This window comes from Hydra vulgaris, chromosome 11, assembly GCF_038396675.1.
Source record: "Hydra vulgaris chromosome 11, alternate assembly HydraT2T_AEP".
NCBI lineage: Eukaryota > Metazoa > Cnidaria > Hydrozoa > Anthoathecata > Hydridae > Hydra > Hydra vulgaris.
This window is the reverse complement of record NC_088930.1, coordinates 35,046,779-35,065,377: the sequence shown is the minus strand read 5'-3', so window position 1 is coordinate 35,065,377 and position 18,599 is coordinate 35,046,779. Positions and strand designations below refer to the sequence as shown.

At 27.3% G+C, this 18,599-nt stretch overlaps 1 protein-coding gene across 2 annotated transcripts in view; it reads left to right on the top strand.

Moving 5' to 3' along the window:
* The first annotated feature begins 4,529 nt into the window (after nt 1-4,529).
* LOC101240862 (centaurin-gamma-1A) overlaps nt 4,530-18,599 on the top strand; it is a 42,038-nt gene continuing 27,968 nt past the window's right edge. For both annotated transcript variants that reach the window (XR_010641927.1, XM_065810901.1), the window contains exons 1-4: nt 4,530-4,743; nt 9,756-9,820; nt 13,378-13,548; nt 13,874-14,018. Coding sequence is in view for 1 of the 2 variants with exons in the window: in XM_065810901.1 (XP_065666973.1) it covers nt 4,578-4,743; nt 9,756-9,820; nt 13,378-13,548; nt 13,874-14,018 (547 nt within the window). In the remaining variant the exon portion in view is untranslated. The remainder of the gene's footprint in view (nt 4,744-9,755; nt 9,821-13,377; nt 13,549-13,873; nt 14,019-18,599) is intronic.

The window sequence follows — 18,599 nt, the reverse complement described above, 5'->3', positions numbered from 1 at the left end:
CATTTATTTCTTTGTGTGTTAAATATTTTCTAAAGATATTTATTTTCTCGCATTGAAGTTTTGACGGAAGAATATTTTGAGAAAACCTTGAAATTTTTAAAGAGCATATCAATGCTATGTTGACTTGCTAAGCTTTTTTTTTATTTTTTTCCCTTGTAACCCTTACATGGAAAGAAAAAAAAATTACTTTAGACAAGTAGTTTGAAGAAGAAATCACTAACAAACTTAAAATATTATTTTGAAATATTGAAAAGTATAGTATAAAGACTTGCCACTTAGAGGTCATAATAAATAATGGGTTTCACCAACCAATATAAGTTTCAATCAAATTGATCGCGAACTTCGATCCATTTTTACATGAGCACTAAGTTATGTGATAAACCAATAAAACAAAAGCAGCATATTTACGTCTTTATCTCTTTTTTAAAAAATAATACAAATATTTAATATGATCAGAAAGTATAATGGACTGCAGGCAATTTTTAAAATATCAATAAACATTCTGAAAAATTTAAAGCAATACTCCGCTTCTATCTAAATTAAGAAACATCATTAGAAACTGTTTACTGAATGGAAAGGTAAATGAACCTTTCAGAATATCAAAATTTTTTTGTGTAATTAAAAGAGCAATGAAATGAGCAAGCAACTAGCAAGCGGCTAGCTAGCTTTATAGCGATATTTAAACGATTTTTTTTCTTATTTTATTTTTTCCTAATGTCTTTAACATACTTAAAAATTGAGTTTAAGCATTACAATTTTGTAGTAATATGTAGCTACCTACATATCGTAGCTTTGTAACAAACTACAAAATATCTACAAACCTATAGCTGGTTGATAACTACATATCAAAACTTTTTAGACAGCGATTTTATTACGGTTTGACGCTACAATAGCCAGTGGGTCTTTAACTTATTAAGCTAGCTGTTCTCTTATCCAAATTGATGTCTTTATCCTTACAAATATCGATAGCTTTTTGCTAACTTAAAAAAGCTAGCGATCCTCGTGACCAAATCACCGTTCTTATCGTTACGATTATAGCTAGCTATTCGCTAGCCGATTTTCCACCGGGTCAGATATGTACAATTTGATTTAAAAACTTTGAAGAAACGGTATGTGCGCTTTATATAAAATGTCTCCTACTGGCCCGATACATTTACAATTATATGCTTACGTATGCAATAATCTAGACTTTTTTTTATCATTCTATTGAAGTAATCTTTATCTAAAGTTGAACAAGAACTTTTAAAAATATAATTGCAGAACAACTGCAATTTTATTATAGTGATATGTTGTAAACAATGCAATTTGTTTAATGATCTTTCCATTTTTTCAATTTACATGAAATTTTTTAATGTAAAGGAATGCTCATTCTTGTTACTTTTTATTTCAGTTTTTCAAAATATTTTCGTTTAACGGTAAGGTTCTTTTAGTTGTAGTTTTTATTCCTAAAAACAATTTCAAGGAGTTCAGAGTTAAAATGTTAAAAAAAGCCCGAACTGGGAAGGTCTTAGCAAATAGTAATACTAAGCAGATTTAGATTTAATAAATTTTAAAACACTAAAAAAAACGTCACTTTATATCATCCTATATGAAATATAATCAAAAATAATCAAAATTAAACGTGGGAGAGGGCAAAATTTTTTTTTCTTTTGCTTTATTAAAAGAATAAAGATTATAAAATCTGGCGGACAAGAAGCGGACTAGCGCTACTTATTTTTAAGTTTGATAAAGTAGCGGAAGAGCGGTACCGGTTTATGTTTCTGAAAGGTGCAAGAGGGAACGGCAGAGCTTTTATATATTTGGTCCTAGATTTGCCAAATTGTTAAAACATACCTTGGCTCTTAAAAATAAAACATCGGCAATAAAGCCTGTCCAGTCATGCATTTTCCCCGTGTCCATAAAAACATATTGTACTATGAGTTGCTCATTCACAAATATAATTGCAGCACTAATGCTATATAAAAAAACATTGTTCTGTTTTTTGTTATTACAAGAATTTTTTATTTTATAAAGTTTTTAAATAGAGACATTAAATCCACGCAATAAGAAAAATGCAAAAAAAAAATTGCACGTTTTCTTCATAATTAATATATTATGAAACTATTTTTCCAATTTTTCTTTTGTATAAAGATGTGCTCATAACTTCAAAAATTACCGACTGGCTTTCCTTAAAATGTACCGACTGGCTTTTATTGAAAAAAAAAAGGTCCTCAAGGCTAAAATTTACCCGACTGAATTGTGACAAATAACCGAATAGCCGACTAAATTCGTAAAAATACTTGAAATACTTTTAACTTGAAAAGCACCTTCTTTGGGTGGTGGAATGTACACACACATAAAATTCCATCTGGTCGCAGTGGTTAGAGTTCGGCTGCAGCTAAATAAGTGACTTTGGTAATGAAGGGAACGCCTAAATAAAAACAAAAGAAAAAGAAAAAGGTTAAACTGTAAAACTAAATGTAGTAATGGAAAAAAATAGAGATAAACAAAGAATATGAAAAAAATTTAGATTTAAGATTTTTAAATGGATTTCTTTATTTAATAATAGATTTTGGAACGGATGATCGACATTAAAACTTTTCGGAGAACCTGATATAATTTTCATTTCAATTTATTTGTTTACGTCACATTTATTTTTTACGTCACATTTAATTTGCGTTAGGAGACGTCCATAAATTACGTCACGCAGTTTCTGACCACCTCTTCCTCCCCCCTCGTAACGAATCCGTAACACTTTATTGACCCCCTCCCCCCAAATGTTGCTCAAAAATTTCGTACCTTCCCCCCCCCCCCTCCTAAAAAATTTTAAAAATATTTTTTAGTGGGGTGGGGTCAAAATTTTACAAAATACAAAACGATTTTAATTATAATAATATCTATAATTTTCTGAGCTTCTTTGAGTTAATTAATTAATACTTTTCAGTCTGCTTAATGTTTTTTTTTAGGCAGATTTAGGCGTAGTTTTTTTTACAATCAACAAGTAGATACATCAAATGAGGGTTTTGGCTTGATCAGATACTCTTTTCATTAAAAGAAAGTCTTTTCTAGATTTAAATCTAAAAAAAAACATGTTGCGTTACAAAATCGAGACATAGCCCACTCCTCCCCCTAGTAACAAATTGTCATAAAATGGCCTACCCCTTCCCCCTCTTCCCTAAAGGATGACGGAATTTATGGACGACCCCTTAGGGAACGTCCATAAGTACGTACGCTCGGAGAAGAAGAGGAGGTCTGCAAATGGCGCATATAAGATGGGGGGGGGGGTGAAGGGTAGTAGGTCAATTATAAAAGTATGGAGACACTAAATTACAAAAAATTATCATAAAATGTTGGGTTGGTAAATTATCATAAAATGTTGGGTTTAGGGAGGTAGAGGGTACTCAAAAAATCGTATGTCAAAATGCGAGGGTGGGGGGTAGGCGAAGAAAAGGCGTACATACTTTATGGACGACCCCTTATATTATTTTCAAATTCTATTCTTTTTTTTTTCTTTTTAATAAATTTTTCTTTTTTCTTCTTAATTATTATTAAAATTCAAAAATGGTTATTATAAAATTTTGAAAAATGTTATTCTTTCAATAATTTTTACTTCCGTTGGAAATAAGCCGATAATAAATAATAAACAACATTGTTTTTGATTTAACTGATTATTATATTAACTTCCGATAATATTTAATTCTTATATATTACTAGAAATAAGCATAACGATATACTAAAAAAGAATTTTTTTATGAACAATCTGTTCCTAAAATCATATAATTCAAGTGTTAACAAAGTAAGACAATTTTAAAAAATTATCACATTGTTAATGATAATGAAATGTAAGTAATATTTATACACACGTAATGTGATAATTTTTCCGATTTGAATACATATTTAGAATATGTTTTATAAAAATGAAGCATTCATGTAGTAACAAGTAAATCATTAAAATATTTGAAATTTATAACAACATTAGTTGTTAAAAATGCATGAAAGTATCTTAAAATGTTTACGCATTAAAATAAAAATATCCTCTCTCCTTTTTTTTAAATTGCAAGAAATTGAGTAGCTTATTAAAATTTATTTATGTTTGTTATATTTATTAGTAATATACATAAAGTAATATTATTAATATACTTTGTTTATTCTATTTATTTAACAAGAAAGAAAAAACTTTTTTAAGGATATTATTAACAGTTTGATGATGATTATGACAGCATACGACTTAAATCATTTATTTTCCTTATTGATGATAATATATATTATTAATCAATATTCTTTCTTTATTTATTTATTGACATTTATTCATATTTTACAGTTTTTAGCACTTTTTCAGTTATGTTTTAATTTTATTATTGGTTTTAGTAAAAAAGAACATTTAATGTTGTTGTTAAGTTACTACTAACATATATATATATATATATATATATATATATATATATATATATATATATATATATATATATATATATATATATATATATATATATATACATATATATATACAATATTTAAAAGTCTTTGTGAAATTTTTGTCATTATTTTTATTATATGATTTATATAGTTTTCAATGTGTATTAAACTGAATATAAGATATGCCTGCTACAAGCTTGCAATATGGAAATGTTGACTATGCGCTTAAAGAAGAAGCACGTTTTAGTTCTTTTTACAAAAAGTTGCTGTCTGCTCAAGAACTTTTAGAAAATATTGCAAATATTTCACTAAGAACTCAATTCCGTGATATTATAGCTGGTATTGAAGGTATTTTTTTATAGCAGTTTAGTTATCTGTGATATGAGTTTAAGTAAGTGAATAGAAATTTTTACTCATTTGAATTGAAAAATCGATTTTCTCTCTAACTATACAAATTATTTTAAAACAAATTAAACATTAATACTATTTCATTATATTATGTACGTGTTTTTCGTCATATATTATATGTGTTATTCCTCATATATCATATATCCCACTTATATTTTTCTTAATAAGTATTTTTGTTATTAGTAAACTGTTTGTTTTAAATAAAAAAGAATTGAAAATACTTACAAATAATTTTTTAAACTATGATATTTTTAAACTTTATACACAGGTAATTATTCTGAAAATTGATATAAAAAATAGAATAAATTAATTTGAAGAAGCAGCAGATAATTTACGAAACGGCAGTTAGGTTACTATGCAAGACCTTGTTTCGCAAATGACCTGGTTTTTATAATATTTTGAAAAAACTCTAATAGTGGTTGCTTGCAGCCTTGTTGGAGGCAAAGATGTTTAAAAAAAATAAATTATATCAACCAACTTTGCAGCCCAATATCTCAAAACACCCCTGTCAAAATTTTTTTTTGCAGTTAGTATTTTCAGCTGCTTATAATCTTACTAGGCACAAAAAATGTAACTGAAATTATAACTGAAACATATAGAACTTTTATTTCAAAGATATGTTAAATTTTCAATAAGTTATTTTAAAAAACTTGCAAACAGAATTCTGTAAAGTATTAAATTTGTTTTATAGTCTCCTTAGAAGGAAAAAAAACTTTTTTTGTTATATTTAAGGATGTCTTAATTATATGATAACTTAATTATATGATCTTAACAACTGAAAAAAGCATCCTGATTTGTTTTTATATAAAAAATGACAAAGTGTAATATTGATGTGCATTTGTTTTTAAAATTATGACAAATATAATTTATAAAGTTTTATAAAAATTAGTTTATAAAAAGTACAGTAATAGAACAACATTTATTGGTAAGATTTTATTTGAATTAACAAATCAACTATTTGATATATATAGATTGTATATATATATAAATATATCTATAAATAAAATGAACAGTATCTATCAGTGTAAAAAATTATATAACAGAAGGATTCTCAAAAGCTTTGAATCATTTCTATATTAAAACTTTTTTTTTTAATGAAATTTAAGTAGGAAAAAAAGATTATATTCATACTAAGTAATTTATCTTATTAAGATGTGTTTTATTGGCTTAATGGCATCAGAGGCATGCAAAGGCCAACAAGATGTTATTAAAACTTAAGACAATGAAGAAAAAATAATTACACCATTATGCTGTAACATTGAACTGTCAAACTTAATGTTGAATGAAAGACATAATACTTATATTTAAAAATGTATATATGCAGAGAAGCTTTTTGCTATCCATTTAATAAATGTACAAAGAAAATTACAAGTAAGTAACTGTAAAATTTAAATATTTTGTTTTATATGCTTTTTTAATTTGTGTTTTTTAAAACATGAAACAAAGTTTTGAACAATTATGCAGATAAGCTTTATACAATTCAATTACTATTAAAAAATCTTGGCATAGTTACGATAAGAGAGTTACAAGTCATGATGAAAAATAGTTTGTATATGCTTCTGGTAAGAAACCTTCCAAACCTTGTAAACAAATGATTGCCAGAAAAGAAGATCTTAAAAAAGAAAAACAAAGTCAGGGTGAGCAAGATGAGGATTTTCTAATATAATTATGCAAAGCAAAAAGACAAAAGAGATTAATGAAGATCTCAAAAAATTTTATATATATTCCCTAAAATCTTATTCAAAATCATCAAAACATATACTGTCAGAAGGAAAGCGAAAAGTTTGGCGCATCAATGAAATGGTAAAGAATGTTACCAGAAAAATTTAACATTTTTAAAGAAAAGGAAGATGATTTTGAGATGCACTACAAGCAACTGCTGATTGTGCAGCTCTATTAAGTTTGACAGCAGATGTTCCAACATTTGTTGAACTACTAGTATCTTTTTTTGAAAAGCTACAAGCTCATTCTTTTATTGTCCACTCTCAATCACAGTACCTTAACCAACTATAACAAAATATGGATTAATCAACCATTATCATTATTAGCGACTTTGCTGAAAATCATGCTTTTTTAGTCCAAGAAGAAGTACTGAGCTACCACTGGAGCACCCAATAATGTTTTTAACATCCATTAGTGATATATTATAGAGGCGATAAAGGTGTACTGAAGCATATTTCTTATTGTTTTATATCAGAAGAAATTACACATGATGTAATTTATGTGTACAAAATATTCCAACTAATCGTTCCGATATTAACAACAAAATTTCACAAATCTGCCCAAATTACATATATTCACTGATGGTTGCGCAGGACAGTAGAAAAATAGTACAAGCTTTTACAATCTATGCCTACTAAAGAGCGAATTTGCCCTTAAAGTTGAATGAAACTTTTTTGCCACATTCTATAAAAAGTCACCATGCAATGTGCTCTGTGGTACTGTAAAAAGGTTAACAGCAAAAGAACATTTATAACGACCATATAGAAACTAAATTCTCACATCAGAAGCTATGTATGAATTTTGTATTGAAATTTTTTGTATTGATTATTTACATAAAGGGATTGGGCTTACAATTGCAACGTGGCGCAAAAAGAAAGGCACACTGGTGGAATAATTTTACCTGGCACTCATAGCTTTCATCAATTTATAGATCTTTGAGATAACAGGGCCAAAGAGGTGTAGTACAGACACTAACTATACAATAATCCACAATTTTAAAAAGAAACAAGATATGTTTTAACCTGACGCTATCACTTTATGTAGTGGTAGTCTATGATGATAAGTGGTGAATCAGCGTTGTAACTGAAATCAACATAAAAGGTGTTGATGCTAAAGTTAGTTTCTCCAAATTGGTCCGTCAACCTATTTTAACTGGTCTGAAAGAGAAGACTACTGCTTTATTCTAAACATCAACATTAAGAAAATTATCTGTTCCACAAGCTTACTCTTGTTTTGGTTGAAACTATGTGTTTGAAAATGCTGAGCTAGAAGAAGTACAATAAAATAATTTATATCTTCGATATCTTTAATAATCTTGATATTGGGTCAAAAGTTATTTTATTAATTTTTAAGCATGTTTCTTTAATATTTTAGTATTTTAAGTATATTTATTCAAGTTAGCATCAAGAAAACATCATAAATGTATGTTTTTGCCATTTTTATTTCTCATATTTTTAAAGATAGCATTTTTTTAGAATTTTATGAAAACCGAGTCATTTTGGGAAACCAGGTCAAAATTAAAATTGCAGTATATTTTCAACCACTTAACATTTTTGGCAGAAATTTTGCATGCATTATTTTTTATAAATAGGAATCATGTGTCAAAATATAAAACAAAAAGAAGACACATGGTTCAATTGACTGGGCGATTTGTTGTGGAATTACCCCTGTAACTTTACTAAAGCATGATAATGTATCAATAAGTCCAACTAATAAAATAAACATAAACCTAACATATACACAAAAAATAAAATTTATTACAAATGTTCAAACTTCCTAAAGATCCTATTGTGTAAATCTAAAAAAAAAAATTTAATTGTGCTCTCCTTGGTAAAAATGTTGTTCACCCAAATTTATATGTTAGCTTATAATTAAGATTTAAGTTCATGCATATCAATTGAGACAAAGGTGGATAAATAGAGTGCTCCCATGTTTTATTATGCTCATCTTGTTTTTCCATGCAACTACCTTGTTTTTAAATGTTTGTATTTTAAAGTTGCAAGATTAAGAAGGCTACAACAATTTTAAAAAATAATATGCAATTTTTGCAATCATTTTAACACTAATACTTTATTCTTTCAACTTTTTATGTCCTGTTTTATAAAATTTCTCTGCAAGGGTTTTGCCAAAAAATAATGACCCAAGTAACTATAATGAACTCAAAGTTGCTCTTTCTTACTAAGATATTTACTTGGCTGTTGTAATCCAGCTTTCGAAATTAGTTGTACACACCTCAAAGTTTGGGCCGACATTCGTTAATGTCGATCTAACTACTGATCTAAAAGTGTCTAATTTTTTGCTGACCTCTTTTTTATGTTGTTATGGTGAAATCTTTGTGTTAAAAATTTTGTACCGACCTGATGCTGATGAAAATAGTTAAAATATAAAAGGTCAGCAATAAATTGCCAACCTTTAACTATTTTTATAATTCTGAGGGTTGGTTTTTTGTTCACAAACATTTTTGACTCTCTTAACTCCCTGTAATGTAGTAACTGTAGGACTGTAGTAAATGTAGTAACTGTAGGACTGTAGTAAATGTAGTAACTGTAGGACTGTAGTAAATGTAGTAACTGTAGGACTGTAGTAAATGTAGTAACTGTAGGACTGTAGTAAATGTAGTAACTGTAGGACTGTAGTAAATGTAGTAACTGTAGGACTGTAGTAAATGTAGTAACTGTAGGACTGTAGTAAATGTAGTAACTGTAGGACTGTAGTAAATGTAGTAACTGTAGGACTGTAGTAAATGTAGTAACTGTAGGACTGTAGTAAATGTAGTAACTGTAGGACTGTAGTAGCTTCTCTAAGTCTTAAGAATATAATGATATAAAAAAAGAGAAATGTTTTAAATTTTCAAAAAAAAAAAAAAATTAAATTAAAGAAAAGAATTATAAAATCTTTTATTGGTATAATAGGTCTCTCTCATAAATAAATATGAAGACTTTATTTATGTACATATATTATATATAGTTTTAGCAAATAAAGTGTTTTCACATCAATAAATAGTAGAATTAATAAATTCTTTCACAACTCCATACAAAATAAAAACTGTGCTGTGAATTTGTATATATATATATATTTTAATCCAACCATTAATAGCATGAATAATAAAACAAGATTTCCTTATACAAGAATTTTTTTAATATTAGGAATCAAAACATTTTGTTTGGAATTTACTCTTATATTTTAGATTTTATATATGGAATTTAAATACAAATAACTTGTTTATTTAGATGACTTTACGCAAGATTCTGACTTCACAATTCCAAAATCATCTCTATACAACACTATGAGGCTTGTATGTTTTATTATCTTTTTTTTATTCTTTCTTTTATGACAATATATTTATAAATATTTTTGAATGAAAATTTTTTTAAGGATGAATGAAAGTAGATGCACACCTATAGATAATGCTCAGCGATTTTGAATTGCTAATTTTGCCAAGATACAAAATATTTTTTGTATATTAGAGTCTTTTCAAAGTATTCTTTTTCTATTTGTGGTCTGAGGCAAGAATTAAAAAATGTTAAAGATGTAAAATATGTAGAAAAATTTTCTTTTTTTTCATTTTTAAAATTCTTTAAAAATGGAAAAAAAGAAAAAATTTAAAAAATCTTTTTTGGGGTTGTGAATCATTTGCTATGACTAACAGGCATCATATGTCAAATATTATCTAGGTAAATTACCAGACATTATTTGTGCACAATCCACACTAATCTTCTTTTCAGGTTTCTTTCCATCTATCGCATCACACTACCTTCCCACTCATTATTTAAATTTGTCTCCTATAGCTTTTCTTGCTATTCTTGCTAATCTTTTATTTTTTATTTTTAAACATTACTAAGGTTATTTTTAAATGCAATTTCTTAAAGATACTTTTGTTAAGCTTTAATGCTAAGTTTTTGAATTATTACTAGATGTACAAAATTGCAATTAGTTTTTTTTTTTTACTGAGAAGATAGAACCAGTTAGTTCTAATTTTAGTTGAACTGAAATATTAGTTCAGCTAAAACTAACTTTTTAGTTCAACTAAAATTAGTTACTAATTTTTTGGTTTACTAAAGTTAGTTAACTAAATTTATAGTCTAACTTTAATTAGTCAACTAAATTTTTAGTCTAACTAAAAATATTTTATGACTTAAATGTTAGACTAAAAGCTTTAATTTACTAAAAAGTCAGTCAAACTAAGAAATTAGTCGACTAATTTTAGTTGAACTAAAACAAATCTTAACTCCCATATTTTTTCATGCAGCAGTCTTGTTTGTCAAGGCTTGTGCTTTTCATTTAAAGAGCTGAGAAAGGGTTGTAACAACAATTTAAAATAAATAAAGAGTCACTTCCCTAGCTTTTTTAACTGTAGTGGTCTTCAGTGTTTTGGAAGGTTGTTACTTTAATTGTAGTGGCCTTCAGTGTTTTGGAGAACTGATTACTTTAACTGTAATGGCCTTCAGTGTTTTAGGGGGTTGATTACTTTAACTGTAGTGGCCTTCAGTGTTTTTGGGAGGTGATTACTTTTAAACTTGGCTATGGCATAAGAATCATAAAGTATCTAGAAACTTGAAAACAGTTTTTAATCATATATAGACATCAATATGATCAACATGATCATCATAATCATCATTATTATCATCATGATGATAATAATGATAATCATTATGATCATGTTGATCATCATTATGATCAACATGATCATCATAATCATCATGATCATCATGATCATCAACAGCATAAAAAATGAAGGCTAAAGCCTGATGATGATAATAATGGTCATCATCATCATCATGGTGATGATGATGATCATTATCATTAACATCATCATCATTATCATCACCATTATCATCATCATCATCATCATCATCACCATTATCATCATCAGGCTTTAGCCTTTCTCTTTTATGCTGTTTCTCTAATATAAACAATCTAAAACATTTTTTTCTTAACTAAGGCTCATTCATACAATATGAAAGGCACTCACTTCAAATTTTCTTACTTCTACCACTACCATTTTCTACTGAAGCTACTACCTCTCTACATGCTGATACCTAAATTACTTTAATCTTTTCTATAAAATGTTGTTCGATACAACATTTTTTCTAATCTAAGATTATGCCTCCTTTTCTTGTCTTGCTACAGTTACACCACACATCCATCTGATCATATTCTCTTTTTGCAAATACTACAAGAACATCTCTTAAGAACAAATGTTCTTTTATTATTGCAAGAAGCCAATGTCAAAAAGTCTTGTCTAATGTTAAGCTCTGTTATTCTCATTTTTCTAAATCTTGTATCTTATCTCAGATGTTAGGTTCTAGAGACTTTTAATAAGTCTTCATCAATGTCATTAACTAAAGTAAGTCTAAGATTTAATCTTTAATTCATGGGTCTGATCTTTTTACTTCTCCCTAGAATAAAGCAGAGTTATTTGCAAAGAAATTTTACTCTAATTTGACTCTTGAATATAATGGCCATACTCTTCCTGACAGTTAAACAGATTAACCCATTGTTAAACATCGAAATCACTCTGGCTTTCGATGCTAAAGTTAATTCTCAGTTAAACATATCTACAGTTTGTGCACCAGAATAGATTTTGATCATAGTCTTAAAAAGTGTACTCCAGAACTCTCTTCAATTTTTGCTAAACTTTTAAAAAGTGCTAAATAAGTGATTCCAATTTTTCAAAACTTAGAAAACACTTTGACCTCTCCAACTATCCTACGATTAGTCTTCACTCTGGCATTAGTTTCTTTATATAAAGGTTTTGAGGTTATTAAATAATTTCTTTTTAACTGATGTAGTAAAGTTATTCTTGAAGGCCTACCCTCTTCTTTATATCAAGTAATTTTAAGTGTACCACAAGGTTCTATCTTTGCTCATGTATCGTTTCTTATCTACAATAACGATCTTCATGAAATCTAAAGTGGTTCTATTGGCTGACGACTCAACTTTACACTATTGTCTTGACTAAAAATCTTCACTTTTTAATTGCTTAGAACCAGCAGCTGGTTTTAAATCTGATCTCTCTTCTGTAACAGCCTAAGGCTTGCAGTGGTTTGTGGATTTAAATGCTGGACTTAAAATCCACAATTTTTGTCAGACGACAAAACTCATTTATTTACTCTTACTCTCAGACAAAGTCTAAAAGCACATTGTAAATGTAATTGACCTGCTTTATCTGCCAAGTTTGAGTCACTCTTTCATTGTTATAAGGTTGCATTGCTTTCTTTTTTCTACAAATACAATCATGGTCAATGCTCAAACAAGCTCTCATCTCTATTACAATAAACCAAAACTTATTATTGCTTGGCTTTTTATTCAATATGTTGCATCCTTTTACTGTATCTGTCCCTTCACACTAAAAAACTTTTATTAATCCAGTTTTTTTCCTTGAACATTAAAAAAACCTTATAACTCCTGCCTATCTTCAGGTTTTCCTTTTTTATACAACTTACAACTTTTTAAGTCTTTAATTATACGTTTCCTAGTATTTTAACTTATTCTCTGTTTTAAAGTAACTCATAACTTAATAGTGGTTGCTTGCAATCTTGTTGGAAATAATTAGAGTTTAAAAATATATAAATGTATGCCAGTATTTAATAAATAGTAAATGTAAGCATAAAATTATAATATATAAAGTATTATAAATTTTTTTCTAGCCCCTGCTAACCCCAGGTTTACAAAAAGTCTTATTTTTAGCCGGGGCCACTTACTAATGGATAGTTTTTTAATTTTTTAAGCTGAAATGAATTCTAAGTAAACTCTACTTTATATTCAAATAAATATAGCATAAAAAGTTTCCATACAGATAGTTTTTAAATACTTTAATGTCAATATGTTGTAATATAAATTATTTTAAAGGGTATTGTTGGTGGTGCTCAGTCAAGAAAGTCATTCTTAATACAGAGTTTCTTGTCTAATAAATATTCAAAAGAAGAATGTTATGCAAAGCGTTTTAAAAAGACAATATTTTTAAATGATATATCATATCTTTTATTACTCAGAGATGAAACAGGCCCTCCTGATCAAAAGGTAATTATTTAAAATGTTTTTACTTCAATACCACAATACTATTTAAATCATTTTTTAACTTGAAACTTTTGATGTTAAGATGTATTTGATGTTAAGATATAGCTGTATTTATGCTATATGCTGCATCTTTTTTGATATTCAAAATGCACCACAAAGTGTTATATAAAGTAAACGTAAGTAAAATAAGGAAATAATAATATAACAAATCTTTAATTCAAAAGAAACTTAGTATAAAGTTCCTTTAAAATGGAAAATATCAAATGCTTTTGCTTATATTTTTATAGCTCTATTACAAAAATCTCACTCTTTTTTTTTTTTTTTTTAGTTTTCAGAATGGTGTGATGGAGTTGTTCTCGTCTTTAGTTACAATGATGAATTAAGTTTCAATGTTCTCTCAGGGTATTATGCAAAAATGATACAGCAAAGATCTGATAAACATTTGCCGTGTTTGTTGGTTGCTATCCAACCTGGTTTGTTTTTAGATTATTAGTGTTTGTATGTATATAAATACGTATTTATTTATATATATATATATATATATATATATATATATATATATATATATATATATATATATATATATATATATATATATATATATGTATATATAAAATAATACCATAATAATTTTTGGAGTTCCTTTTGGTATATGTATCAAAAAATATATAAATTTTTTTTTATGGGTGCTCCTATGGTTGTTCCCAGCAGTCTGAAATTACAAAAATTTGTTTTGTAAATCTTGTATCTTATCTCAGATGTTAGGTTCTAGAGACTTTTAATAAGTCTTCATCAATGTCATTAACTAAAGTAAGTCTAAGATTTAATCTTTAATTCATGGGTCTGATCTTTTTACTTCTCCCTAGAATTTCTCCCAGCAGTCTGAAATTTGTTTTCTAAATCTTGTATTTTTTGTTTTTTTTTTGCAAAAAATGATGGGAGTGGTCAATCCGTTCGAATACCTGTTATGTATATTGAGGGGTAGGGGGTGTGTGATTAAGTTTAAAAAATATGTAATTTTAAAATATTGTATTTCAGTGTAAATAAAAATATTGTCAACATGCAATAGTTGCAAAAAAATATCTTATCATGAAGTTTTTTTTGTGGAAAAGGAATTAAAACAATACCAACTAAGAAAATTGTATTGCAATATTATCATTACAGAAATTTTATGTTAAAAGTTGCTTTTCCAAAAATATCTTCAGTTAATATAGCTTCATATCTACTTAGTAATTTTTTTACTGCTTAAAGTGCTGAAACAGATGGTTGTCTCCAAAAATTCTAAAAAAAAGAGTTCCTATATCTGCCACAAAACCTTCTTTAGATCTTAAAACTTTTAATGAAATGAAACAATATTCTGATTTCTGTCTTAAACCAGCAGGAGCTGTTCTGAAATCAATTAAAAAACACAACTGGTATTTAAATGAAAGATTTGTGGTAATGTGCCTTGCAGATAAATGTTTACCTGTAAATCAGTTAAATAAACTAGCTCTTAAAATATCTCTAATAGCTAAGCCTGCCAGTTTTAAGATAGCAAAACAGAGTTCTGAAATTTTTTATTGACAATTAAAATAAAATAACAAATAAATATTTTATTGGTCCTGAAAGCTGGTTTTCTTTGATTTATTAAAAATGACATTACATGAGAGAGAATGGCTGAAAATCAGTTTATCAAACTGGAACATATTTCTTGGTCACATTAGATTTAAAAGTTTTGTCACTGGTTTTCTCGTTGTAAATGACAGTGCAGAACGAGCTATTAAACTTGATCAAGCCTTAATTGAATTTTTCAGAATCAAAGTACATAACCAAGCTAGTTTTACTGGTTGTTGCTGATTATCGTCAAAAATTTTAAACAACATAAAAAATCATGGCTGAAAACTTTAAAATAACCTTTCTTTAAGAATAAAATACAATTGTAAAAAATGTGTTTAATTTGATAAGTAAACTCCTGGTTATTCAAACCTCCAACAAGAAACAAGATTTTATTTTGATTAACCGAAAGTTCGAATAACTGAAAACCTTCTTTAAAGTGACCTTTTTCAAGTTACTTCAAAATTTTAACAGAAGTCAAGCCTTCCTGGGAAGCGGTTGCAGTCCACGCCTAAAGTAACTTTTTTAGACAACTTGACAACATTTTTATGAGAGTTTTAAGAATTTTAAAACAATTAAAAATGTAAGAAACTAAAGAAAATAAAACAGAAACACTCGAAGAAAGGAAACAAATGCTATACGAAATAGAAAATATAAGTAAAATAAGCTAAAAAAAAATTAAAAAGCAAAAGAAAAAATGTGAAAAAAATAATATACCTAAATATTTTACTGTTTTTATTTTTCTTATTTTTAGGGCATTTGTTATTTTCCACTACCAAAATTAATACAAGTTGAAGAAAAAAGCATATAAGAATATAACAAAAATAAAACATTTTTTGATATACAAACTTTTCCTGACTTTTTGCAGTCAGTATATTAAGGAAATACTTTATTATTTGCGCTAGAAACATCGACAATTTTTAAATTTGTTTTTCGAATGTTTTTGCTAAACTTTACTGTTTTTATCAATGTACATGATTTTTTTAAACAAGTTTTTCATGTAAAAAAATAAAAAGTCATTATACTTATCATTAAATGTAAAAAAATAAAAAGCCATTATACTTATCATTAAACAACCAAATATTTTATATTTAAATATAAAATATTTGGTTGTTTTCATTACCCCCATTGAAATACTTAACGCTTTTGTTAGATTATCCAATTTGTGCATTTTAACTTAATAGTTTATTTCCAAATGAACTATTGTTATTGAAAATGTTCCAAAAGCTTGTGGGCGAGTGCATTGTTAGTTTACTCAACTTTACTGCAGACTAATAAAAATTGTGAATAAATTGCATATCATATCAATTGTTTTTAAATTTTTATAAAAGATAATATGTTTTTTTTTCTTCAGCTTTTATCAAATTCTGTAGCTTAAAACAACAACCATTCTAAAAAAAAGAATACAAAAGTTGTAAAAAAAATTTATTTTTTAATTAATAAATTTTCTACTTTATTTAATTTGTTTTCTTTTTTTAGGGTTGTTTTTTTTCTCAGTAGATAAGTTAAGCTTTTTGCCAAGAATTATTGAAACGCTTTATAAGTTAAAAGATGCAAACTGCCATGGTCAGTGTGTCTAAAAAATTTTTTTAAACGTGGACAAACAAGGCGTGCAGCCACACACGCTTCCTGGGAAAGCTTAGGAGAAGAGAGTTAAAAAAAAAAAAAACTTTAGAACAAGATGTTGTTCAAGTCTTTATCTTCTAAAAAACAAATTTGAAGTAAAAAAATAAATCTTTACAATTGTTTGAAAAATTGTCCATTTTCTATTGCTTTTTTGCTTCTAAAGAATGTTTATCAAACATGTTTGATACTAGGTTTAGCAATTGTCAGATTTTGACACCGCTATTTGATTATCAAAATTATCAGAGATTGCACGTGTAATCTCTGATAATTTTGGCTTTTTGGGAGGCAAATTGTTTGACTTCATTTACCTCAGCACAATCTCTGATTAAAATAGAATCCAGAATTTCTTGATCTGTGGTGACAATTGCTTTGCTTGTACAAATATCAAAATCTATGTTAATGTAATCTTCAACAGCAAAATCTTTGTCTAATGAACCACGTGATCTGAGCGCATTGATATTCAGTTCGGGCAATTCGAAAGGATCATCTTCACTATTTATACTTGCAACCTTTATTTCCTGCAAGATGCCTTCCTTTCTAAAACAATTAATTGCAGTATTTGTTGATACAGCCTCCCATGACTTGACCAACATGCTCATACCTTTTAAAATGTTGATATGTGGGGTCATTTTATTACCATCGATGCATTTAATCTGATGTCTCACAACATTTGTGCGAAAAAAGCCTTTAATGCCCTTATGATTGTTGCTCTTTATGATTGATGGGTTATAAATGCAAACATTATGAAGCCTTTAATGTCCTTAATAATATGGTAAAAATACAAATTCAGATGCTTTGAGATCATTAGTCAACATTATGATAAGCTGGACAGTTATCTTAGATTAGAGCAACTTTTCTACCCTCAGCATTAAACTTTGTATCAAGCCTTCTCACATGATCAGTAAAGATTTTAGAGTCCATCCAGGAATTATTATGGAACTTGTACTGACAAGGTCAACTTTTGACACCTTTGAAACATGGTTTTTCTGCCTTTCCAATTTTAAACATAAAAAGCTTTTCACCAAACCCATTTCCTGCTACAAAGTCTCCTAAACAAACTTTGCTCAATTTTCCTTCTGCACATCATTCACGTTTTAGATGAAAAGTTTTCATCGGAGGCTGTTGATATAATAAACTCGTCAGCATTGTAAATATCCCTCAAATCATACCTTAAGCGGATATGGGCAAATGGGTTTACTCCTAAATTGATGTCTTTTCCACTGTATGTGACCTTCCTCACCAGATATAGTTCGAAAAACAACATTTCTTTTTTTCCACCGATCAAGCCATCATTTTGAAGTCTTAAAGTCTGCAATGTTATATTCTTTTGCAAAATCTAAAGCTTTCTCTCTAATGATGTGTCTACCAATTGGTACATTTTGTTCTTGAAAAATTAAAAAATTTTGTAATTTCGGACTGCTAAAACTAACCATAGGAATTTCTTAAATAAGTTTTTTTTTATGCATATATCAAATGGAACCACGAAAATTATTATGGTATTTTTTTATTGACTTTAGTGTTTTATGCCCCACCCTAATATATATATATATATATATATATATATATATATATATATATATATATATATATATATATATATATATATATATATATATATATATATATATATATATATATATATATATATATATATTTATATATTTATATATATATATATATTTGTATATATATAAATATTTATATATATATATATTTATATAAATATTTATATTTATATATATATATATATATATAAAATGATGTAAAATTAGTTTAAATGTCTAACAAAACTTACATAAAAGCCAACAAAACATCAAATATGTATAAGTTATCCA